Genomic DNA, 27,975 nt, shown 5'->3' with positions numbered 1-27,975 from the left:
CAAAGAGTTTGTTAATCTTAGAATTATTGATAATTTGTAAACTGTGCTATACATTTCTAAATCAATTTACTACTTAATTTGAATTACATCTAAATATTTGATTTGTTAACAATGTAAACTGCATTTTACATTCAATAAAACTCCCTTTTCAGGGCCATTCATTTTACTCTTAATCACTCCCTTTTCAGGGCCATTCATTTTACTCTTAATTTCTCTCAAACAAAATGGCAAAAACCTAATTCTTCCATACCAAAAATAAATAATATGATAGTGAGTTTATGAATAGATTTTTTTTTAAATGTTCAATATATATATACATCTTGTAGAAAGTGCATCTGCTACATATTGCTCATTATATGATACATAGATGGCTGCATGGATAATACAATGATAATTATACCGGGTAGTTAGCTATCATACTTCATTGATACTATATTTGCTGGAGATATACTTTGTCCATAAAATTGGATTTGATTGCTGCATAAATAGATAAATCTGAAAAAATAATTTACAAAACAATTCTGACTCATGTAGAAAAAGTTAACTTCCAAACAAATTATTAAAAATTGAAACAGTACCCTTACCAAATCCATGAAAAACCATATATAAGTTGGTAACCAAATGTCAGAAAAGGGACTTCTTATACTCTAAACCAGCTGTCTTTCGTGACTACTAGATTTCACAACTTCCATTCCAAAAGAAGTTTGTGAAGATCAACATTTGTAGAAATGTAAATTTTCATTGACATAAATGGTGTAGATATCAACTCGTAGAGATAAAATTTTGACCAAATTACTTTGATCGCACAATTTGAAACAGTAAATTTCATGTGAAAGAAAGTTGGTTTACAGTTCTCTAACACAACTAAATGTACCGATATCATAACTCTTCCTTCACATCACTTTCCTTCAGGTTTGCGTGAGACAGATCTATATTTTTTAGATTTTCGGAGTCCTGAGCTCCAGATGTTTCTCCCTCCTCTGTGTCTGCTGTGTCCATAGACTCATCAGAAGCAATAAGATCTTGGTAAGTCTGTATCGGATCGTTCATCCAGTGTTTGTGAAATGATATTGCTGTTCTGGCTGATAGGAACTCGGGACTGTAGTCCACGGGTCGAGCCTTCAAGGAAAATTTAAGGATAATTGATTATAAAACATTATAAATCAATACTCGGTTTTTTATAACCCAGGTACGGTTTTGACAATTTTAACAGATTTTATTGAATTGATAAATTCAAATGGTCATATGATATAGAAGACAAGAGGCCCATGGGCCTTAATGGTCATCTGACTCATGGCACAAAACAACAAAGTCACAGTATAAAGTACATGTAGTGGTTAACAATTAATATAAACAATACAAGGAACTCTTAGTTGAATGTGTAAGTTTCTGAAATAGGTAAATGTCATTTGTTGAACAAACTTGGTAGCCCTTCACCATATATGGTTGTAACCCATTCAAGGATTAATATAAGGAGTCAGATTTTAAAGCCAAATTTCAGCAAAGCTCCCATTTTTGACCTCTGCCGTACTATCCCCATGGGTCTTAGCTCGGTCCTTTATAAAATATGATTGTCCTCACCTAAAGTTCACCCTTCTGAATCAATCATATAGACCAATTTTCATTGAGATATCGGAGACTGAACCCGAACACAGGAAGTGGGCCAGCGACCATCTTGGAATACCAAAATATTTACGAAAATGTTTGCATGTTATTCGGCATCAATTAAAACCCCTATAGACCAATTTTCATTGAGATCGGAGACTAAAACCCCTATAGACCAATTTTCATTGAGATCGGAGACTGAACCCGAACACAGGAAGTGGGCCAGCAGCCATCTTGGAATACCAAAATCTTTACGAAAATGTTTAAATGTTGTTCGGCATCATTTAAAACCCCTATAGACCAATTTTCATTGAGATCGGAGACCGAAACCTGAAAACAGGAAGTGGGCCAGCTAAAATTAAGAAAATTTGCCCTTTTGGGGCCCACCCCTCAGCCCCTAGGTGTCGGACCAGACTCAGTTATATAAAATATGATTGTCCTTCCCCAATGATGTTTCACACCAAATATGGATGAAATTCATCCAAGGATGAAGGAGGAGTAGGATTTTAAAGCTAAATTTAAGAAAATTTCCCCATTTGGGGCCCCACCCCTCAGCCCCTAGGGGTCAGACCAAGCCCATTTATATAAAATATGATTGTCCTTCCCCAATGATGTTTCACACCAAATATGGATGAAAGTCATCCAAGGATGAAGGAGGAGTAGGATTTTAAAGCTAAATTTAAGAAAATTTCCCCATTTGGGACACCACCCCTTAGCCCCTAGGGGTCAAACCAGGCTCATTTATATAAAAAATGATTGTCCTTCCCGAATGATGTTTCACACCGAATATGGATGAAATCAATCCAAGGATGAAGGAGGAGTAGGATTTTAAAGCTTAAATTAAGAAAATTTGACCTTTTGGGGCCCCACCCCTCAGCCCCTAGGGGTTGGACCTATCTCATTTATATAAAATATAATTGTCCTTCCACAATGATGTTTCACACTAAATATGGATAAAATCCATCCAAAGATGAAGGAGGAGTAGGATTTAAAGCTAAAATCAGAAAATTTGCCCTTTTGGGGCCCCACTCCTCAGCCCCTAGGGGTCGGACCAGGCTCATTTATATAAAATATGATTGTCCTTCCCAAATGATATTTTACACCAAATATGGATGAAATCCATCAAAGGATGAAGGAGGAGTAGGATTTTAAAGCGTAAAATAAGAAAATTTGCCCTGTTGGGGCCCCACCTCTCAGCCCCTAGGGGTCGGACCAGGTTCATTTTTATAAAATATGATTGTCCTTCCCAAATGATGTTTCAAACCAAACATGGATGAAATCCATCAAAGGATGAAGGAGGAGTAGGCTTTTGTATAAATAGTCTTACGCACGACGCACGGCGCACGATGACGGACAAAACACGATGACAATAGGTCATCCTGACCTTCGGTCAGATGACCTAAAAAGCCAAAAAGTAGCATATAAAGAATGATATATCTCTGATTGTAATACATGTATTGAACAAAAAGTTCATTTGGTGCTTTGTAGGGGTCAAAATATGCTTTTCTCAACTTTTCTTCAAACTTATATACCTTATTTGAAAATTACAGAGTTATCAGCCCCAGTGAGTATATATTGATTGTGATATCATGTGTTTGCGAGGTAACATAATATTTTTCAGAGAAATTGATGCAAGTTGCGCTCACAAAATAATGCCATCGCAATGTATGCCTACCCTCAAGGGAGGCGACTCTGTAACATGGACAGACGGAATAAGGTGATGGATATACAGTATAACTTATCAAAACCTGCCCTTATATTATTGGAAAAGGAAAAATTTGATATATATTATTATAATCCAGCGTAATTTTATGGCATTTTCGTTCTTAACTGATAATAATTAAAACCTGTATAATCCAGAAACCTTGTTTTACTAACCAAATATGCTGGCTCCGTGATATCCAGTTTAGGTAAGTTACTTTACATTATAAAGTGTAAAATGCTTTTAATAAGTAGTTACATGTAGATTTTTACCTGATGGAAATATGGACTGTGTACTAAAGGCAGGCCTACAGCCTTGAAGGTTCGTCCGAGGATCATATCATCGGGTGCGTCATTAGAAGGACAATCGGCGCGATGAGTCAGCACCAATACATCTATAGCCTCTTTACTGAACACCATCCTACAAACAGATTTAAAATGGAGGTAAAGGAAAACTTCATGGATCATAAACAGTGGACCCTCGATAATCGGTGTCTTCAGCCCAAACTGTCCGGATTGAGCATTTCCAGACTGCTAAACTCTGTCTATTATCGTCAAACATAGTTATAACCATGAATTTGTTATAAACATAATTTACTGTATTAGTAGCCAATATTCAAATCTGTTCCGACATTTCAGTTTGAATTGTGAGTTTTCCAGGCTATCAGTGCCCGATTTATCGCAGGTGACTGTCAATCACTTCAGACAGAACAGTGTTTGTGTTTGTGATATCCTACTTTCTCTTAATGGTTCATACCATAAAGGTGATATTTCTTTATAGGGATCATACGGCTGAGATAGGCGTGCATTTCATAACCTCCTCCCTCATTTAACATCACACAACAGGAAAGGAAGTAATGCTTGGATGGATGATTCTAAGTCAGGAAAGAAAAGGGTAGATCATTTGTTATTACTGACCCTCTTCATCTTGTATGCATGATAAGAGAAGATGAAGGGACAAGACAAAGCCTTCTTGTACTCCTATATGGACAAAGAAGCAAAAGTTAACACTTCTTCCTATTGAATACCCATAGTACCATATCATTAGAGAAATGAGGGGGAGTTCTATAATGTTTACTTACCCTCCTCTCCCTGTGATGTAAGTGTAACCGTGGTCATTCTTGGTTACCCTATAGCCATACTCCCCCTCCCATTGGATTATACCACCTCAGTAGAGAAATGAGGGGGAGTTATATAAAAGAGTTTACTTACTACCTCCACCCCCTGTGGATTTACTTACCCTCCCTTACTCCCCCTCCAACTGGATGATGTAAGAGTGTAATACGTGGTAATTAACCGATGGTCATTTCTTGGTTCTACCATATAGCCACTACTTCTCCCCCAATTGGATTATACCACCTCAGCAGATAATAAAGGGGAGTTATATAACGTTTACTTACCCTCCTCCCCTGTGATGTAAGTGTAAGTAGTCGCTCTTAGTTACCATATAGCCATACTTCTTCCCCCCCATTGGATTATACCACCTCAGTAGAGAAATGAGGGGGAGTTATATAACATTTACTTACCCTCCTCCCCCTGTGATGTAAGTGTAACCATGGTCATTCTTGGTTACCATATAGCCATATTTCTCCCCCATGTGGATTGGGAAGTTTGGATTATAACAGGCCAACAACTTCCTCAGTCTCCTTAAACTGAAACGAAATAATTAATTTTGGATGGAAATTGCATGAAACAAGAGGCCCAAGAGCTTTAACAGTCAACTGACTAGCTTGGCAACAGTTCAAAAAGTGAAAAGTTAGCGCACATCTACGGACAAAGCATGACGGCTATAGGTCATCCTGACCTAAAAATCTCTCTTTTATTTCCCTTTAGATACTGGCAATAGTTTGTCATACACAAATAACTGCAAACCAACTCATTTTTCTGCGTCATCAAATCTGACCAGTTTTTACGATTTTATTTGTGGTTGACTGTTAAAAAGCTCTTTTGTTTTTCTAGTTGAAACTATTTTGCTGTGATAAAATTTAGCAAATTAAGAAATATGTGAATTTTATTTGAACATGAAACTTATAAATTGATTTTCTGTATAACCCAGATTACAACTCACTTGATGATGGTGTCGTCGTCAACAATAATATACCAGGGGATATGTGATATCTTTGGGTGGGACTGTATCCTCTTTATGATGGCCATAGTCTTCCCACAATGCCCTGAAATATCAGCAACAAGACAAATGTAGCACATAATGTGATATTGTAAACAACTTTCTTTGTTGAGATACAAATTTTACATAATTTCGCAACAGAGTTCAAATGCGAATTCAAATATTTCGTTAATAATAGTGTAAAATGCAATTACAGATAAGTGAACATACTCAACAGCCCTTGATTGTAAATTTATGTATTGACAAATAAATGTATGTCAAAATTAACGATGTGAAATAAAATATACATAGAAATAAAGTGGCTTACAGTAATTAAGTTGTTTGGGTTTTTACAGGTATTCATACTTCTATCATGCTTAGTTGGATTCCTATGATATGGAAGACGTGATCAAATATGACATACTTCTGCCATTTACTTAACATAACTTAACCTATACATGCCACTTTCAATTTCAGAGGCCTAAAGTTCACTATCTTGAAGAAAAATCTTCATTAATAGCAGACTGCAGTTTACTTCTTTTTCTCTAAGCCTAACAATCGTTTGTAATTGTTGAATACAACTTCCGATCACTTAATTTATAGATCTTGTGCTTCTAAATGCTCTTCCAGCTATATTGGAAGATCATCGGAGAAAACTTCATATTTGAAGAGCACAAATCGAGTTGGCCCCTGGTTATGCCAGATTTCCTCTACTGTTGCGTGACCATGGTTGAAAATAAAACATCAAGACAAACATAACCTATCCACGGTAACCATTCCTATCCAAGGTAACCATTCCTATCCAAGTTAACCATTCCTATCCATGGTAACCATTCCTATCCAAGGTAACCATTCCTATCCATGGTAACCATTCCTATCCAAGGTAACCATTCCTATCCATGGTAACCATTCCTATCCATTGTAACCATTCCTATCCATGGTAACCATTCCTATCCATTGTAACCATTCCTATATTTGGTAACCATTCCTATCCATGGTAACCATTCCTATCCATGGTAACCATTCCTATCCAAGGTAACCATATCTATCCATGGTAACCATTCCTATCCAAGGTAATCATTCCTACCCATTGTAACCATTCCTATCCATGGTAACTATTCCTATCCATGATAACCATTCCTATCCATGGTAAGCATTCCTATCAATGGTAACAATTCCTATCTAATGTAACCATTCCTATCCATTGTAACCATTCCTATCCATGGTTACCATTCCTATCCACAGTAACCATTCCTATCCATGGTAACCATTCCTACCCAAGGTAACCATTCCTATCCATGGTAACCATTCCTATCCAAGGAAACCATTCCTATCGAAGGTAACCATTCCTACCCAAGGAAACCATCCCTATCCATGGTAACCATTCCTATCCATGGTAACAATTCCTATCCACATTAACCGTCCCTATCCACAGTAACCATACCTATCCATGGTAACCATTCCTATCCACAGTAACCATCCCTATCCATCATAACCATTCCTATCCATGGTAACCATTCCTAATCAAGGTAACCATTCCTATCCATGGTAACCATTCCTATCCACAGTAACCATTCCTATCCTATCATGGTAACCATTCCTATCCAAGGAAACCATTCCTATCCATGGTAACCATTCCTATCCAAGGTAACCATTCCTACCCAAGGTAACCATTCCTATCCATGGTAACCATTCCTATCCAAGGAAACCATTCCTATCCACAGTAACCATTCCTATCCATGGTAACCATTCCTATCCACAGTAACCATCCCATATCCATCATAACCATTCCTATCCATGGTAACCATTCCTATCCACAGTAACCATCCATATCCATGGTAACCATTCCTATCCACAGTAACCATCCCTATCCATCATAACCATACCTATCCATGGTAACCATTCCTATCCACAGTAACCATCCCTATCCATCATAACCATACCTATCCATGGTAACCATTCCTATCCACAGTAATCCATCCCTAACCTCCCACACGGTAACCATTCCTATCCACAGTAACCATCCCTATCCATCATAACCATTCCTATCCACAGTTACCATCCATATCCACATTAACCATTCCTATCCACGGTAACCATTCCTATCCACAGTAACCATCCCTATCCACAGTAACCATTCCTATCCACAGTAACCATTCCTATCCATGGTAACCATTCCTATCCACAGTAACCATTCCTATCCATGGTAACCATTCCTAACCACAGTAACCATTCCTATCCATGGTAACCATTTCTATCCACAGTAACCATCCCTATCCACAGTAACCATACCAATCCATGGTAACCATTCCTTTCCATGGTAACCATTCCTATCCACAGTAACCATCCCTATCCATCATAACCATTCCTATCCATGGTTACCATGCCAATCCATTGTAACCCTTCCTATCCATGGTAACCATTCCTATCCACAGTAACCATTCCTATCCACAGTAACCATCCCTATCCACAGTAACCATACCTTTCCATGGTAACCATTCCTATCCACAGTAACCATTCCAATCCATGGTAACCATGCCAATCCATGGTAACCATTCCTATCCACAGTAACCATTCCTATCCACAGTAACCATTCCTATCCACAGTAACCATCCCTATCCACAGTAACCATACCTATCCATGGTAACCATTCCTATCCACAGTAACCATCCCTATCCATCATAACCATTCCTATCCACAGTAACCATTCCTATCCACGGTAACCATTCCTATCCACAGTAACCATACCTATCCATGGTAACCATTCCTATCCACAGTAACCATCCCTATCCACAGTAACCATCCCTATCCATCATAACCATTCCTATCCATGGTAACCATTCCTATCCACAGTAACCATTCCTATCCACAGTAACCATTCCTATCCACAGTAACCATCCCTATCCATCATAACCATTCCTATCCATGGTAACCATTCCTAACCACAGTAACCATTCCTATCCATGGTAACCATTCCTATCCACAGTAACCATCCCTATCCACAGTAACCATACCTATCCATGGTAACCATTCCTATCCACAGTAACCATCCCTATCCATCATAACCATTCCTATCCATGGTAACCATGCCAATCCATTGTAACCCTTCCTATCCATGGTAACCATTCCTATCCACAGTAACCATTCCTATCCATGGTAAACCTTCTTATCCACAGTTATCTGCAATATTGTAGCTCAAAAGACTTTTAGCCAGAAAATGTTGTCATCTTTGGAGCTACAATTGGTGCCTATTACTTCTTATGGAGCAAAGTAATGATTATGCAAACCATTATTAAACATTTGTTTCCATTTTTATCGTATTTGTTTGATATCGCTTACCTACTAGGCAATAAAACTGAAGCATATGAAATATTGATTTCTCATTGAGGCATTATTTTTTTACATAATACATATGAAGGTCTTTCTGAAGAGAAGTTATACAGCATGTTCACAAATTGTGAATTTGACGTCTTGTGAGCAGTATGGTGGGTATAAAGAATGGTAGTTATGTTTGTTTTGGACAAAAATAATATGTAATTGCATGTATACGCATAAAATAATTGGAAACCTACAAAAAAGTACAGAAAACTATGCCTGAGTGATTTTTGGAGGCAGTGCTCAACTACACCACATAAGGACCAATTCCTTTCAGGCCGAAAGGTATAGTAGCCAGAGAGTATGTATATTCGTTCTAATCCATGGTAACCATTCCTATACATGATAACCATTCCTATCCATGATAACCATTCCTATCCATGATAACCATTCCTATCCATTGTAACCATTCTCATCTATGGTAACCATTCCTATCCAAGGTAAGCATTCTTATCCAAGGTAACCATTCATATCCATTGTTACCATTCCTATCCATGGTAACCATTCCTATCCACAGTAACCATTCCTATCCACAGTAAACATCCCTATCCATCATAACCATTCCTATCCATGGTAACCATGCTAATCCATGGTAAACATTCCTATCCATGGTAACCCTTCCTATCCATGGTAACCATTCCTACCCAAGGAAACCATCCCTATCCACAGTAACCATTCCTATCCATGGTAACCATTCCTATCCACAGTAACCATTCCTATCCAAGGTAACCATTCCTATCCACAGTAACCATTCCTATCCACAGTAACCATTCCTATCCATGGTAACCATTCCTATCCATGGTAACCATTCCTATCCATGGTAACCATTCCTATCCAAGGTAACCATTCCTATCCATGGTAACCATTCCTATCCACAGTAACCATTCCTATCCATGGTAACCATTCCTATCCATGGTAACCATTCCTATCCACAGTAACCATTCCTATCCACAGTAACCATTCCTATCCATTGTAACCATTCCTATCCACAGTAACCATTCCTATCCATGGTAACCATTCCTACCCAAGGTAACCATTCCTACCCAAGGAAACCATCCCTATCCACAGTAACCATTCCTATCCATGGTAACCATTCCTATCCAAGGTAACCATTCCTATCCAAGGTAACCATTCCTATCCACAGTAACCATTCCTATCCACAGTAACCATTCCTATCCATGGTAACCATTCCTATCCATGGTAACCATTCCTACCCATTGTAACCATTCCTATCCATGGTAACCATGCCTATCCAAGGTTACCACTCCTATCACTTCTCACCCCTTTCTGTGTTAGGAATCCCCAGGTTAATGGTTGGGATCATACTATCCTCTGTGTCGCTGTAGTACTCCACATTTTTGGCATCATTTCCCCAGGTCTTCTTTACAACAGAAACTGAAATAGATTGAAGGTGTTACTTCAACAAGTTTTACTATGGAAATTAATATAATGTTGATTTCCTTCTGTAAGACCTCAAAGTCTAAATAAAGGTAAGATACTGAAATACTAATCCTACAATATAGCTTTGTACCAGGTAGGTTTATCATAGCACTCTTAGCAGCTATCCTTATCTTCAGAATGTAATTGTCATAATAGCTGAGTGATAAGAAAGCAGATAGCTCAGTTGATGTTTGTTTTGACAGCTCTACTTCAAATTTAGTTTAGTCTTTTTCATATGTACACATCTTTTCTTATGAATGTGTACTGTTTTTGTTATTTCAATTTTAAAAATAATGCAAATATTTTTTTACAAATAATATTTTTTATGAAGTGTCAACCAATATTGACTCCTAGGGGTAGATAACTCTCTTAAATAGAAATATTTGAAACTTTCACAGTAAAATGCTAAACTTGTTTGAAATTAAAAGTAACAGAGTAAGTATTCTTTAAACAAGCTGATATAATTGTTGCTTTGATAACTGTACCACACTGTACCAGAACACTCTTAGTTTGGTTAAATTTAAGTAGTTGAATATCCTATTAACAGCCAGAACTCTTATTTAAAATCTAAATTCATATTTGTATGGAATATAGATGTACACAACTCACTTCTTTCTTTGTGATACTTGGCACATGTTTTCACCGCTATATACAGGTCATCAACTGGTATCTCTGGGCCCTGTAATAGACACCAACCATATCAACTCACCCACAAACACAGAATCATCTTACCCCTGTAATATACACCAACGATATCAACTCATCCACAAACACAGAATCATCTTACCCCTGTAATAGACACCAACCATATCAACTCATCCACAAACACAGAATCATCTTACCCCTGTAATAGACACCAACCATATCAACTCACCCACAAACACAGAATCATCTTACCCCTGTAATAGACACCAACCATATCAACTCATCCACAAACACAGAATCATCTTACCCCTGTAATAGACACCAACCATATCAACTCATCCACAAACACAGAATCATCTTACCCCTGTAATAGACACCAACCATATCAACTCAACCACAAACACAGAATCATCTTACCCTGTGTAATAGACACCAACCATATCAACACATCTACAAATATAGAATCATCTTACCCCTGTAATAGACACAACCATATCAACTCACCCAAAACTTATCAACCCCACAATACAGAATCATCTTACCCTGTAATAGACACAACCATATCAACTCATCCACAAATACAGAATCATCTTACCCCTGTAATAGACACCAACCATATCAACTCACCCACAAATACAGAATCATCTTACCCCTGTAATAGACACCAACCATATCAACACATCCACAAATACAGAATCATCTTACCCCTGTAATAGACACCAACCATATCAACTCACACACAAACACAGAATCATCTTACCCCTGTAATAGACACCAACCATATCAACTCACCCACAAATACAGAATCATCTTACCCCTGTAATAGACACCAACCATATCAACTCACCCACAAATACAGAATCACCTTACCCCTGTAATAGACACCAACCATATCAACTCACCCACAAATACAGAATCATCTTACCCCTGTAATAGACACCAACCATATCAACTCACCCACAAACACAGAATCATCTTACCCCTGTAATAGACACCAACCATATCAACTCATCCACAAATACAGAATCATCTTACCCCTGTAATAGACACCAACCATATCAACTCATCCACAAATACAGAATCATCTTACCCCTGTAATAGACACCAACCATATCAACTCACCCACAAATACAGAATCATCTTACCCCTGTAATAGACACCAACCATATCAACACATCCACAAATACAGAATCATCTTACCCCTGTAATAGACACCAACCATATCAACTCATCCACAAATACAGAATCATCTTACCCCTGTAATAGACACCAACCATATCAACTCACCCACAAATACAGAATCATCTTACCCCTGTAATAGACACCAACCATATCAACTCATCCACAAATACAGAATCATCTTACCCCTGTAATAGACACCAACCATATCAACTCATCCACAAATACAGAATCATCTTACCCCTGTAATAGACACCAACCATATCAACTCACCCACAAATACAGAATCATCTTACCCCTGTAATAGACACCAACCATATCAACTCACCCACAAATACAGAATCATCTTACCCCTGTAATAGACACCAACCATATCAACTCATCCACAAATACAGAATCATCTTACCCCTGTAATAGACACCAACCATATCAACTCATCCACAAATACAGAATCATCTTACCCCTGTAATAGACACCAACCATATCAACTCACCCACAAACACAGAATCATCTTACCCCTGTAATAGACACCAACCATATCAACTCACCCACAAATACAGAATCATCTTACCCCTGTAATAGACACCAACCATATCAACTCACCCACAAACACAGAATCACCTTACCCCTGTAATAGACACCAACCATATCAACTCACCCACAAATACAGATCATCTTACCCCTGTAATAGACACCAACCATATCAACTCACCACAAACACAGAATCATCTTACCCCTGTAATAGACACCAACCATATCAACTCACCCACAAATACAGAATCATCTTACCCCTGTAATAGACACCAACCATATCAACTCACCCACAAATACAGAATCATCTTACCCCTGTAATAGACACCAACCATATCAACTCACCCACAAATACAGAATCATCTTACCCCTGTAATAGACACCAACCATATCAACTCACCCACAAATACAGAATCATCTTACCCCTGTAATAGACACCAACCATATCAACTCACCCACAAATACAGAATCATCTTACCCCTGTAATAGACACCAACCATATCAACTCATCCACAAATACAGAATCATCTTACCCCTGTAATAGACACCAACCATATCAACTCACCACAAATACAGAATCATCTTACCCCTGTAATAGACACCAACCATATCAACTCACCCACAAATACAGAATCATCTTACCCCTGTAATAGACACCAACCATATCAACTCATCCACAAATACAGAATCATCTTACCCTGAATAGACAAACCAACAACACAAACAGAATCATCTACCCTGAATAGACACTTCAACACACCACAAATACAGAATCATCTTACCCCTGTAATAGACACCAACCATATCAACTCACACCACAAATACAGAATCATCTTACCCCTGTAATAGACACCAACCATATCAACTCATCCACAAATACAGAATCATCTTACCTCTGTAATAGACACCAACCATATCAACTCATCCACAAATACAGAATCATCTTACCCCTGTAATAGACACCAACCATATCAACTCATCCACAAATACAGAATCATCTTACCCTGTAATAGACACCAACCATATCAACTCATCCACAAATACAGAATCATCTTACCCCTGTAATAGACACCAACCATATCAACTCACCACAAATACAGAATCATCTTACCCCTGTAATAGACACCAACCATATCAACTCATCCACAAATACAGAATCATCTTACCCCTGTAATAGACACCAACCATATCAACTCATCCACAAATACAGAATCATCTTACCCCTGTAATAGACACCAACCATATCAACTCATCCACAAATACAGAATCATCTTACCCCTGTAATAAGACACCAACCATATCAACTCATCCACAAATACAGAATCATCTTACCCCTGTAATAGACACCAACCATATCAACTCATCCACAAATACAGAATCATCTTACCCCTGTAATAGACACCAACCATATCAACTCATCCACAAATACAGAATCATCTTACCCCTGTAATAGACACCAACCATATCAACTCATCCACAAATACAGAATCATCTTACCCCTGTAATAGACACCAACCATATCAACTCATCCACAAAACAGAATCATCTTACCCCTGTAATAGACACCAACCATATCAACTCATCCACAAATACAGAATCATCTTACCCCTGTAATAGACACCAACCATATCAACTCACCCACAAATACAGAATCATCTTACCCCTGTAATAGACACCAACCATATCAACTCATCACAAATACAGAATCATCTTACCCCTGTAATAGACACCAACCATATCAACTCATCCACAAACACAGAATCATCTTACCCCTGTAATAGACACCAACCATATCAACTCACCCACAAACACAGAATCACCTTACCCCTGTAATAGACACCAACCATATCAACTCACCCACAAATACAGAATCATCTTACCCCTGTAATAGACACCAACCATATCAACTCACCCACAAATACAGAATCATCTTACCCCTGTAATAGACACCAACCATATCAACTCACCCACAAATACAGAATCATCTTACCCTGTAATAGACACCAACCATATCAACTCACACAAATACAGAATCATCTTACCATATAAATAACATCACCATATCAACTCACACAAATACAGAATCATCTTACCCTGTAATAGACACCAACCATATCAACTCATCCACAAATACAGAATCATCTTACCCCTGTAATAGACACCAACCATATCAACTCACCACAAATACAGAATCATCTTACCCTGAATAGACACCAACCATATCAACTCACCCACAAATACAGAATCATCTTACCCTGTAATAGACACCAACCATATCAACTCATCCACAAATACAGAATCATCTTACCCCTGTAATAGACACCAACCATATCAACTCACCCACAAATACAGAATCATCTTACCCCTGTAATAGACACCAACCATATCAACTCATCCACAAATACAGAATCATCTTACCCCTGTAATAGACACCAACCATATCAACTCATCCACAAATACAGAATCATCTTACCCCTGTAATAGACACCAACCATATCAACTCATCCACAAATACAGAATCATCTTACCCCTGTAATAGACACCAACCATATCAACTCATCCACAAATACAGAATCATCTTACCCCTGTAATAGACACCAACCATATCAACTCATCCACAAATACAGAATCATCTTACCCCTGTAATAGACACCAACCATATCAACTCATCCACAAATACAGAATCATCTTACCCCTGTAATAGACACCAACCATATCAACTCACCCACAAATACAGAATCATCTTACCCCTGTAATAGACACCAACCATATCAACTCATCCACAAATACAGAATCATCTTACCCCTGTAATAGACACCAACCATATCAACTCACCCACAAAATACAGAATCATCTTACCCCTGTAATAGACACCAACCATATCAACTCACCCACAAATACAGAATCATCTTACCCCTGTAATAGACACCAACCATATCAACTCATCCACAAATACAGAATCATCTTACCCTGTAATAGACACCAACCATATCAACTCACCACAAATACAGAATCATCTTACCCCTGTAATAGACACCAACCATATCAACTCACACAAATACAGAATCATCTTACCCCTGTAATAGACACCAACCATATCAACTCATCCACAAATACAGAATCATCTTACCCCTGTAATAGACACCAACCATATCAACTCATCCACAAATACAGAATCATCTTACCCCTGTAATAGACACCAACCATATCAACTCATCCACAAATACAGAATCATCTTACCCCTGTAATAGACACCAACCATATCAACTCATCCACAAATACAGAATCATCTTACCCCTGTAATAGACACCAACCATATCAACTCATCCACAAATACAGAATCATCTTACCCCTGTAATAGACACCAACCATATCAATACATCCACAAATATAGAATCATCTTACCCCTGTAATAGACACCAACCATATCAACTCATCCACAAATACAGAATCATCTTACCCCTGTAATAGACACCAACCATATCAACTCATCCACAAATACAGAATCATCTTACCCCTGTAATAGACACCAACCATATCAACTCATCCACAAATACAGAATCATTTTACCCCTGTAATAGACACCAACCATATCAACTCATCCACAAATACAGAATCATCTTACCCCTGTAATAGACACCAACCATATCAACTCATCCACAAATACAGAATCATCTTACCCCTGTAATAGACACCAACCATATCAACTCATCCACAAATACAGAATCATCTTACCCCTGTAATAGACACCAACCATATCAACTCATCCACAAATACAGAATCATCTTACCCCTGTAATAGACACCAACCATATCAACTCATCCACAAATACAGAATCACCTTACCCCTGTAATAGACACCAACCATATCAACTCATCCACAAATACAGAATCATCTTACCCCTGTAATAGACACCAACCATATCAACTCACCCACAAATACAGAATCATCTTACCCCTGTAATAGACACCAACCATATCAACTCATCCACAAATACAGAATCACAGGAATCCACAAATACAGAATCACCTTACCATATCAACTCATCCACAAATACAGAATCATCTTACCCCTGTAATAGACACCAACCATATCAACTCACCCACAAATACAGAATCATCTTACCCCTGTAATAGACACCAACCATATCAACTCACCCACAAATACAGAATCATCTTACCCCTGTAATAGACACCAACCATATCAACTCATCCACAAATACAGAATCATCTTACCATATCAACTCACCCACAAATACAGAATCATCTTACCCCTGTAATAGACACCAACCATATCAACTCACCCACAAATACAGAATCATCTTACCCCTGTAATAGACACCAACCATATCAACTCATCCACAAATACAGAATCATCTTACCATATCAACTCACCCACAAATACAGAATCATCTTACCATATCAACTCACCCACAAATACAGAATCATCTTACCATATCAACTCACCCACAAATACAGAATCATCTTACCATATCAACTCACCCACAAATACAGAATCATCTTACCCTTGTAATAGACACCAACCATATCAACTCACCCACAAATACAGAATCATCTTACCATATCAACTCACCCACAAATACAGAATCATCTTACCCCTGTAATAGACACCAACCATATCAACACATCTACAAATATAGAATCATCTTACCCCTGTAATAGACACTAACCATATCAACTCACCCACAAATACAGAATCATCTGATAAATAAAGTATCACATTAAAAAACCTCTTTTCTTTTGTTTAGATGAATTGTAGATATATTGCAGTTTATAATGTAAATAGTTTTACACATGCATCATAGCATGTACTACAACCATATATGAATATAAACAGATGTACTGATGTTCGTCATAGGATAAATAGTAAACTGTGTCAGATGACGAGTTGATTAAAAATAAAGTATGTTTTTATTATTATTGACAATGATCTGGCTTATGGCCCACAAAAATACACTATTCAGCACTTACACAGTCTGGGAACTTCATTGGATACCAGGAAGCACATTTGGTGGACTTTTTAACCAAACACAATTCTGTGACTGGGGTCAAGGTCACGTTGATGGCATCACTATACATGTACTTGGCAAGCTATAATAGACAAAAGGATTTCCTTTGTTACAGATTAGTAGTATTATTTTTCAGTAGAATGACAATTTGTTATGATTTGTACAATGTATACGAGTACAAAATCATATACTTGTTGTTTTTTTTTGTGAGTAATTATCACAAAGACTCTTACAATTAGTTTTGGCCCCGCGTCTATTGCTGTCTAAGTCCCCGGGGGAATCAGCCCTATCATTTGTACAATTTCAAATCCCAACCCTATAAGGATGCTACCATTGCATTATGGGTGCTATCCCATCTTGGTTTCAGAGAAGTCGTTTATATGGAAATAGCCAAATTGACCCCTTTTGACCCCGCCCCTCAGGCCCCTGAGGGGTTAGCCCCATTGTTTGTACAATTTTCAGTTAGTAGCCCATAAGGATGCTACCAGTCAAATTTTGTTGAAATCCGACCAGCAGTTATGGAGAAGAAGTCGATTGTCGACGGACGCCGGACGCTGGACGCTGGACGCTGGACGCTGCAGTATCCCATAAGCTCACCTCGGTCCTTCGGACCATGTGAGCTAATAATGATTTAATGATCTAACAGAAATAACATATAACAAAGTAAATGACAATACAGATAAACAAAATCAAATACCATTGGTACTGCTGCAATAAACAACGAAGAATTTATTGAGGTTATCTCCCCTTGATTGCTTGATTAGTCGTTTTGATATAACGTCTCTCTGTACTATGAACAACATATAGGCCTGTTACAGGCAATTTAAGTAGCACATGTTGTCAAGGGGAACAATTATGACAGCATTGACCATACTGTATCTCAGTACTGCAGAGATACAAAATACTGAAACATTGATAAAGAGTTAATTTTTACCTCATGCTTGGGATCTATCGTGAAATCTATTTTGTAGTCCTTATCAGGCCAACGTTTCCCCGTCCTAAAAATAACGAACAAAAGCTAAACAGGATATACACAAAAGAGATTGAGAATTAATACAGTGTAGAAAGAAAAAACAGTCCTGTCACTAAGGGTTGTCAACAAAAAATCATCTTTCTAAAATTGAAAATATTCATGCTACTAATACAGTCTCAAAACTGATCACCTCTAGAAACCGAACATGGGTGTTATGTACGGAATTAATTCCTCTTTATTAATAGTAAATAAAACTTCCCAACACTGATCCTTCCCAATTCCGAATACCGGACCGATTTTGAGATCGGAATAGTCGAATGTAAATAAAATACACTTCTGAAAACCGGCCTTACCTGAGCGACACCGATAGCTTGCATTAAGGTCTGATCAACAGACCGTGAAATACATACGTACCTGTATCCATAGTTGTCGCATGCCATGTCCTGGGGCATGTATACAGGTGTGGAAGCTATAGGTATATGTACACGGTAATTATACCAGTGATGGTGGAGTAATTATTTAATTATATCAATTGTATAGAATTTAACGAAGGTCTACCACGTGCACTGGCGGTTTGTTTACTGTAGGAAAACAAGCAGAGCTAGTAATAAAGAGAAAGTTCCGTATTCAATCTTGATAGTTTCATGTGTTATTTATTTACATATGAAGTTGTCAGATAACGTAAATAATCTGTATGAAGAAGTCGAAGCCATGCATTGTTTTAGACGATGACCATGTCATATAATGACCGGCATCGACTGGTCATCGTGTAATTAGACCATATTTACATAATTTGATTCTTGACGTAACCGGAAGCGATCGGCTGTATGTAGGTTAGTGCAGACGAGAACATCCCCAAGAACAATCACGCAACTAACAACGTTTATAAGCGGTAAAAAAGTTGAGATTGCTGTAATCCATTCCTTTTGAACGTATGATTCTCTCTTTTGTGATAACATTCACATTAACAATTAATATCGGACGGTTATAACGGAAACAAGGCATACAGGCAGTACAGTATAGTGTAGAAAACGACTTCCGATCAATTAAATTCGGATCGTAATGATCGATATTCGGTTAACTTCTCCAAACCAAACTCTCTATGAACCGGCCAAAATTCTATGCACCGACCATGATCGGTTTCGGGAGGTTCCACTGTAACAGTAATTACGGATTATATGTAATTTGATATGACGGTGCATATCCTAAACTTCTAATTCCAAGGAAATTATCGTAATATTTCATAAGAATGATTTACAATGTATTAGCTTATAATACTGTACTTTGTACTGGTATTTCTTTTCCCTTTCAATCTTGATTATATATTTATAAATGTTTAAAGTTTTACTATCAAATTAAATTTTGTTTTATAACATAAAAAGCAAAATGTTCTTACTTGGCTAGAAGAGATTGACTAAGAACAAAGCCAGCTCCCCAATCTGCATATGCAAATTTACTTGGATTTTCATGGAAGGCGTAATGGTGTATGATGGTCGGGGATTGGTCCCTAAGAGGGTGCCCTAAATACAGTTCCTGTCAATCAAAAAAGCATTTCAAATTTAGAGATCAAATTTTATTTTGCATTACACACAGAGTAAATTTTTCATTCAATGTTTTTGGCCCTGCAGGTAGGGCGTTATAATTGTACCTGCTGCCCCTATTGCATGATCGTAAAAGGCGACTAAATTTAGGATCTTATTTTTTCTCTTCTTCCTAACTGACTTTATCTTTCCTAATGCCTCCCTTGGCACCGCCTCACATTTGGCCTTGAGTTGAGCGTTCGCCCCTAAAAAGGGCAACAGTTCCACTATACAAGAAGACACAATATGAATATACCGCAGTCTCCCAAAACATGCACCTTGCACAACATTCACGCAACACATCGCATACATGGGAGGTCGTCCTTACATGACCATAGCTGTTAATAGGACGTTAATTAATCAAACAAACAAACAAAAATCATTTAATGTTTTCTAGTTAAAGTTTGGCTTGCTTTGTTAACATCCTATTAACATTGAGTGATAAGGATGTGCCAGATTTAGGAGGCGAAGGAAAGCTGGAGTTCCCAAAGAAAACCAGCAGTCAGTACCTGGCTTCAAACTTGCGGTGCTGCAACATCTTAAACACTTGGCCACTTCAGCCTTTTCTAGCTAAGTACTTTACCATGTCATGGAAATGAAATCTACTTTTTTTTTAGATTAAAAACATTTTGATAAATCTAAAAGTCAATCACATCATTAAGCACCCATTTTTTACTCTCTTGACTAATTGACCCCAGAAAATTCATAATGAACTCCTATAGCCTTTGAATTAGAAGAATTCAACTGTGTCTTCATAAGGGAATGTGTTCAGATAAGGAGCAGTCTGGTATTAACCTATCCAATAGACAATTTCCACAAACAATGTGAAAGTCAAGTATTTTTAGACAAAATTATCATGTATTTTAAAGAATAAAGGAAACAAACGGTCTTTTTTTCTCTGTACAGACCTTCGTGTGATCAAACCTCTGGAGGACCTTGACCAGTTTGTGTACGTCTACACGGGTCTCCTCCTCGCACACAAACAGCCATGAGGCGTCCGCATATTCTTCAGCAAAACTGAAAATCAGCAAAACAGTCATAGTAAACACTCCTGTTGGTGAAGAAAATACATCATTGGCAACAAATGTATAAAAATAATTATAATATGTTAGCATGAATGTTAGCATGAAAGGTGGTTTTGCTATAAGCTATAGCATTTTGTATTTATTTGTGGTATGTTTTCTCTCAAAATCTGAGATGGCTGTTTTCACAGTGATTTTTTCATGACCCCAAAAAGATTCAAAGAAGAAAAAAAACTTAGTGGAATTTTTATCCCCTGCTTTCTAACTCCACCAAATAGGGTCCAATGAAAGAGCTGATTAAACTTGGCCAAGGCCCTGAGATATTTAACAATGTTAGTAACTTACCAAGTTTTGAGAGAATCCGGTAATATTCGCAAGAATAATTAAACTGAAACTGCCGAAAATGGCATTTTTCATTATTTGAAGGGCCATAACTCTGTCAAATAGGGTCCTTTGAAAGTGCCAATCAAACTTGGCCAAGGCCCCAAGACATTTAACCATGTCACGAAGTTTCAAGAAAATCTGGTAATATTTGCAAGAGTTATAAAATGGAAACAGATGAAAATGGTGTTTTTAGTTAAATAATGGGCCATTACTCTGCCAAAGAGGGTCCGATGAAGGTGCCGAGCGAACTCATGTGGGCCATCTGCACATTTAACCATGTGACCAAGATACAAGAAAAATCGCTTAAAGGTAGGTTTCGCCCAACCAAATAAATATTTTTTTGTAAAATCCGATAAACGGAAGAAAATGTGAAAAAAAACATATTAAAATGCCTCAATTTAATTTCTTTATGCGTTTGAGATTGAACAAATGTGTCTTGAATACAAAATTGAAGGAAATCCTTGATTTATTACGATATCGTCAGGCTGACAGGATTGTATGCAAATGAAGCTGCGATGGATTGTGTTGTCGAAATTTCGCGCATGCGTATTGTTACGCACTAAAAGTAAACAAAATGGCTGAACGAAAGCATGTGAGAAAAAAATGTATCAGAATCGGCATCAAAGAGTATGAAATTAGAATGGAATCAGTAGCACCCTAGGATATATATCTAGGGAATGAAACTCATAGATGGCATGTAGCAATAGAAGAAATAGAAGCCACATCTCAAGCGGAACTCGCCTGGATTCTGTTTGGACTGTGTTGCTCGTGGTGAGTTAAATTTCAACTCATGTGCCAGCGCACATACAGTGGCAGACTAACTACATATATGTTTGATGTACTAAGCTAGTGAACGTATGTAAGTAATTTGAAGTGTTATAGATTATATGACATGTATAAACAATCCATCGTACTTCGATTTGTTGTTGTTGTTTTTACTAAACATGCCGTGGCAAGACTGTCACTTCTATCTGACATTTTATTGCATGCTTCCTTTTGTTGATGCGGCCTCGTTTTGGAAAAAATATGTCATGTTCTATGTAAAGCTTGACTTCGTTCTATTTTTAGAGGAGTATTTTCCTGGTCAAGCTAGTACTGACCACCCATATTAATCGCTGTTTGCATCAAAAATGATCTGAAGATTATATCTATGAACAGGATAAATTTCAATTTCGTAGACTTTATATTTCATTGGGCGAAACCTACCTTTAAGATTTGTGGCAGTTATTGCATGGAAACCAAGCGTTAGAAACAGACAGATGGACCAACGGAAGGACAGACGCACAGACTCAAATTAATATCCCTCGTTTCGGTGAAAGCAGTGGATAAAAAAAAGAATATTATTTGTATCTTATTGCAATACACTGATACCAATACAGATCATATTTACAGTAAAGCCTGTCTTAGCAACTACCTCTGTATGTAAAGTCCATAGTCCCATTTTCCTAAATGGCTTATATTTTCAGCACAAATGAACCTATGTATAAAGACCACATGGCTATAAAGACTAATAGAATCTTATATGGGTCTGTCCAGTGGACAGCGATATCTCAACCCGAGTGAAAGAGTTTAGCTGTTCAATCCCAGGCTTGACGGCCAGAAGTAATGTGTCTAGCTTGTGTGTGCTGTCATTTCCCTACCCCGGTAAAAGAAAGAGTTATCTTTCCCTAGCAACCTCGGGATAGCCCTGTCAAGTATGGGTTAAAATTTGCCTCTTATGTGGTCTTTCTTTGCAGGTTTGATGGAAAATGAATTCACCACAAAGAATTAAAAACCTGTCACATACACATTTGACTACATATGTACTGGTATATATACAATCTTACTTACGTTTGAAGAAGAGGAAACACAGTCCATGCCCCTAATACACTTCTATGTTTCTTATGTATAAATATTAACTTGGGTTTAGCTCTCTGCAAAGTTAAACACATTACATCTTGTTATTGGTATTTTTATCTCTATAGTCAAGTGAATAGTTAAGCAAATTAAGGAAGGCTATAGTCGGTAAAATGTGAAGAAATTAATTTATATATCAGGAATCCTAAAACGGCCTCCCGACTGGTTATGTCTGTGTTGATATTTGTATGCAGCCTCGCTTTCAGATTTTTTTTTCCCGCTTAATTTACATGGGACTTTTTCACAATTTTCAATGGTCAAAACTGGATAACATAGCAGAACTTGACCATCGTTTTGATATGTAAGGACTTTTGGAAGGCCTATGAATGTATTTAAACCGGTTTTCTTTGCCCAACTATTCACTTTAATTACATCTTTTACATGTATGTTCACATAGAAGTCTTCTTGCATTTTCCATTGGTAATTTTGACCAGGTTAGTTTTCTGTGTGCCTTGATAAAAGAGTAGACTGCCTTGTAAAATTTGACAATCTATTTTATCTACACCGTTAGGATTACTCACTAGCCCTATAAAGGAGAACATACAAGTAGGCGTATTCCAATTCATTTGAATATAATTTTCACCTCATTAATTGTTTGATTCAATTAAATGAATGGTAAATAATGGCTCACATGCTGGTTATCCCCTAATAAGCTGTCCTTACAAAGATAAACACATATTACTAACCTCAGACAGTTCCTGAACCTGTGCATCAAAATCTTCCTTAAAAACTTCTGCCCTTTTTTCATGGTATGGATTTTTCTGACTTAAAACTATAAATACTATGTCTTTAGGCTGTAACTCTGCAATAAACATGACATGACAAAATAAGACTGAAAAGATACAAAAAATATTATCAATCATTGAAAAAAAAAAAGAAGAATTAGACTGACTACATATTAATACAATTCAAATTCAACTAATTCAAATTATCTTAAGTGTCACATGTAACAGCATAATATACCCAGGTAATATATAGATATAAAAGATATTCCTTGTTTCTTGATGAATACCAGTTATGTTTCATTGAGTGAGGTGGAAACTTTGATATTTTTCACGAGTGCACAGCACTTTACAAGATGAAATATTACTGGTATTCATCAAGAAACAAGGAATATTCTATTTATTACATTTGTTTTCTCACTTCTATTTACAGAAGAACTTCACTACTAGTTCCACCAAAGGTTATTCCACCGTTGTATTTTACAGTAATTTGCCCTTGTGATTATTACATTGTATTTTTGTGAGCATAACGTCATATTTCTACACAAAAATATGACGTCATTTTTTTGTACATAAACTACTGATGTACATGTAACAATCAAAATTATATGTTCACTGTCAATGCTGCACTCTGATTGGTCAAAAGTGAGTGAAATATCAAAATTGATATTTTCACTGGACATTGGAGTGAAGTATATTGGTTTTATGCTCACCGTAAAACCTTAAATTTCACTATTAAAAATGTCATAAAAAATCATAAATAATTCTTTCACTCTTATGCCCAGCCTATGTGACACCGATTCTGATCAGTCAGAGTTATAGAATGGGCAAGAGTGGTTTGGGTGATACCTACTAACACATCAACTACTGGTAAGCTAATTCAGAGTTATAGAATGGGTAAGAGTGGTTTGGGTGATACCTACTAACACATCAACTACTGGTAAGCTAATTCAGAGTTATAGAATGGGTAAGAGTGGTTTGGGTGATACCTACTAACACATCAACTACTGGTAAGCTAATTCAGAGTTATAGAATGGGTAAGAGTGGTTTGGGTGATACCTACTAACACATCAACTACTGGTAAGCTAATTCAGAGTTTAGAATGGGTAAGAGTGGTTTGGGTGATACCTACTAACACATCAACTACTGGTAAGCTAATTCAGAGTTATAGAATGGGTAAGAGTGGTTTGGGTGATACCTACTAACACATCAACTACTGGTAAGCTAATTCAGAGTTATAGAATGGGTAAGAGTGGTTTGGGTGATACCTACTAACACATCAACTACTGGTAAGCTAATTCAGAGTTATAGAATGGGTAAGAGTGGTTTGGGTGATACCTACTAACACATCAACTACTGGTAAGCTAATTCAGAGTTATAGAATGGGTAAGAGTGGTTTGGGTGATACCTACTAACACTCACTACTGGTAAGCTAATTCAGAGTTATTGGGTAAGAGTGTTGGTATACTACTAACAATCAACTACGGTAAGTAATCAGTTAGATGGTAAGAGTGGTTTGGGTGATATACCTACTAACACATAATCACAACAATCATACTGGTAGCTAATTCAGAGTTATAGAATGGGAAGAGTGGTTTGGGTGATACCTACTACACATCAACTACTGGTAAGCTAATTCAGAGTTATAGAATGGGTAAGAGTGGTTTGGGTGATACCTACTAACACATCAACTACTGGTAAGCTAATTCAGAGTTTTAGAATGGGTAAGAGTGGTTTGGGTGATACCTACTAACACATCAACTACTGGTACTAAGTTGCTGCCTTCACTGAAGACTTTTAATTACTACATACTGTGCGTGACATCATATAGCAAAATAATCAGATTTATTGCCCTTTAATTATAGTGATAAGGTCTAATGTTTCTTAGTTACAAGAAGTTAAATGTTCATTAAACTCAAATGCTTTCTGTAGCAATAAACCAAATTTGAAACGAAAACCAAACAAGTTCTTGAGTTCTGCATGTACATAATGTAAAGTGTACACCATCACATTTCAATGAATATGATTTATCTCTTTTGAGCAAAAAAAAATTTTTTTTTTTCCTAATTTACTGTTAAATGTGAACAACAACTTATCCAAATCAAATCAGAATTAAAGACAAATATTGACTTATCTGCTTTTATATAATAAGACATAGACATTTAACTGGATAGTTGTTACCCGATATATATTACAATTATTCATGTCCAGTTACACATGCTATAATGTAATTTTTTCTCCCCATATTTACTATTTGAAGTAATTTGTTACCTAACTTCTGTGACACAAAACACTCTTCAGTAAACTTTTAAATAATTTGAAAGCATGTGGCAGACGTGTCACATGAATTCCTAAAAGACATTTCATGGTTTTAACAAGAATGATGTAGTTTTTATGATAAAACTTATAAGTCACACGAAATAATAATTATCTTGTGCGATTGATTGGAATCGAACGTTGTCATATAAAGATACGTAAATTATGCAAGTTTTTTATCAATCAACCTGGGTGGCACTTTTAAATTGAATTTACAATTATGTGTAGTAATCATATGAAAACAAATAGAAGTTAAAAATAGGAGCTTTCTGCACTGTCTAACTATAATCAATATCAGAAAATACTGTAATTTACTGTTTAAAATACTATACCTGAATTATTTTCTGCTTTCCTGTCAATGTTCTGTTTTTCTGATCCAGACACAAATGAAATACCTGGACAAACAAAATAAGAATCTTTATTACCATAACCAACGGAACATGTGGGCCTTCATATTCAACATGGCATCTGAAATCCAATAATGTTAGATTACTGATAGTGCGATACTTATAAGGGCGCAGTGCGGAGCACTTCTAAGGTAACAGACACATGAAAATATAAGAAAAAACACAATCTTCAAATTTCAATCCAACACACTGACAACTTCAGTTTGCTGCCGCCAATTTTTTCATACAAATGGGGAGGTTGTGCATTGCTCCGGTACTGCTTGCCCAAGTAAATATATTTAACTAATGCAAATGCATAACAGCTAGGAGTAATTAAACATTTTTTTTATTAATTTATAAATAATAATAATAACACTTTGAAAATTAAAAGCTATAGAATGCAGTCAAAATATCCACCAAGGCGAAGATGAGCACAAGGAATCATGACGTCCCATAACGTAAACAAATGGCGCGAAATCATAGGATTCGCATATGCGGCACTCCAGTGAAAACAGAGAAATCCGAATCTTTGAGTTCATTTCTTTAAGTTTATGATAGACAATTATTACATCATATACTTCTATAGTTTAAAGTGTGTCCTTTTATTTCTAAATTATGTCTTCTACTAAAAATAGAAAATAAAATACACAAGTACAGCTTCGCTCTTCCTATGCCGTTTATGATTCATATCAAAACATCTGGTTGCTCTTTAAGGCCTTGCCTTCAGTCATATTAACATTTACTATTTATCACGGGCACCTGTTGCTGCTGCTGTTGTATTGATCAATGACTTAACTTATAAATGGGAGATAACTCAGTTTTTGGAGAAACATCCAGTACTCGTGTATGCATTATAAGGAGTGAAGACAACATCCAAATGTTCGTTTTGATCATGAAATAAACACAATAATGGAGCAAACATTGACACATTAGCGATATTTATATAATTCTTACCAGAAATAACAACAAGCATCAGTGCAACCCGGTGTATTCCATGCACGTCCATGTTTACAAACGTCAAAATGTGTCTGATTCAAAGCCGTGATTTGATTGGACGACGTCAGAATACATCCAATCAGAAACGTCC

At 37.0% G+C, this 27,975-nt stretch overlaps 1 protein-coding gene across 1 annotated transcript; it reads right to left on the bottom strand.

Annotated features, from left to right (window-relative positions):
- Positions 1-7: 7 nt before the first annotated feature.
- LOC138332330 (beta-1,3-glucosyltransferase-like) lies at positions 8-27,940 on the bottom strand. The gene is made up of 14 exons (XM_069280384.1): positions 27,843-27,940; positions 26,835-26,897; positions 24,151-24,266; positions 23,399-23,481; positions 21,071-21,179; positions 19,979-20,115; positions 18,544-18,607; positions 17,572-17,691; positions 10,835-10,904; positions 10,067-10,180; positions 5,375-5,477; positions 4,833-4,958; positions 3,580-3,727; positions 8-1,119 (listed from the first exon to the last, which is right to left on the bottom strand). The coding sequence occupies exons 1-14, from the start codon at positions 27,892-27,894 to the stop codon at positions 880-882; spliced, it is 1,545 nt and encodes a 514-aa protein (XP_069136485.1). The 5' UTR covers positions 27,895-27,940; the 3' UTR covers positions 8-879.
- Between the last annotated feature and the right edge of the window lie 35 nt (positions 27,941-27,975).

The sequence above is a fragment of the Argopecten irradians genome, chromosome 9 (genome assembly GCF_041381155.1).
Source record: "Argopecten irradians isolate NY chromosome 9, Ai_NY, whole genome shotgun sequence".
In the NCBI taxonomy this organism is placed as follows: Eukaryota; Metazoa; Mollusca; class Bivalvia; order Pectinida; family Pectinidae; genus Argopecten; species Argopecten irradians.
This window is presented reverse-complemented; position numbering and strand designations above follow the sequence as displayed.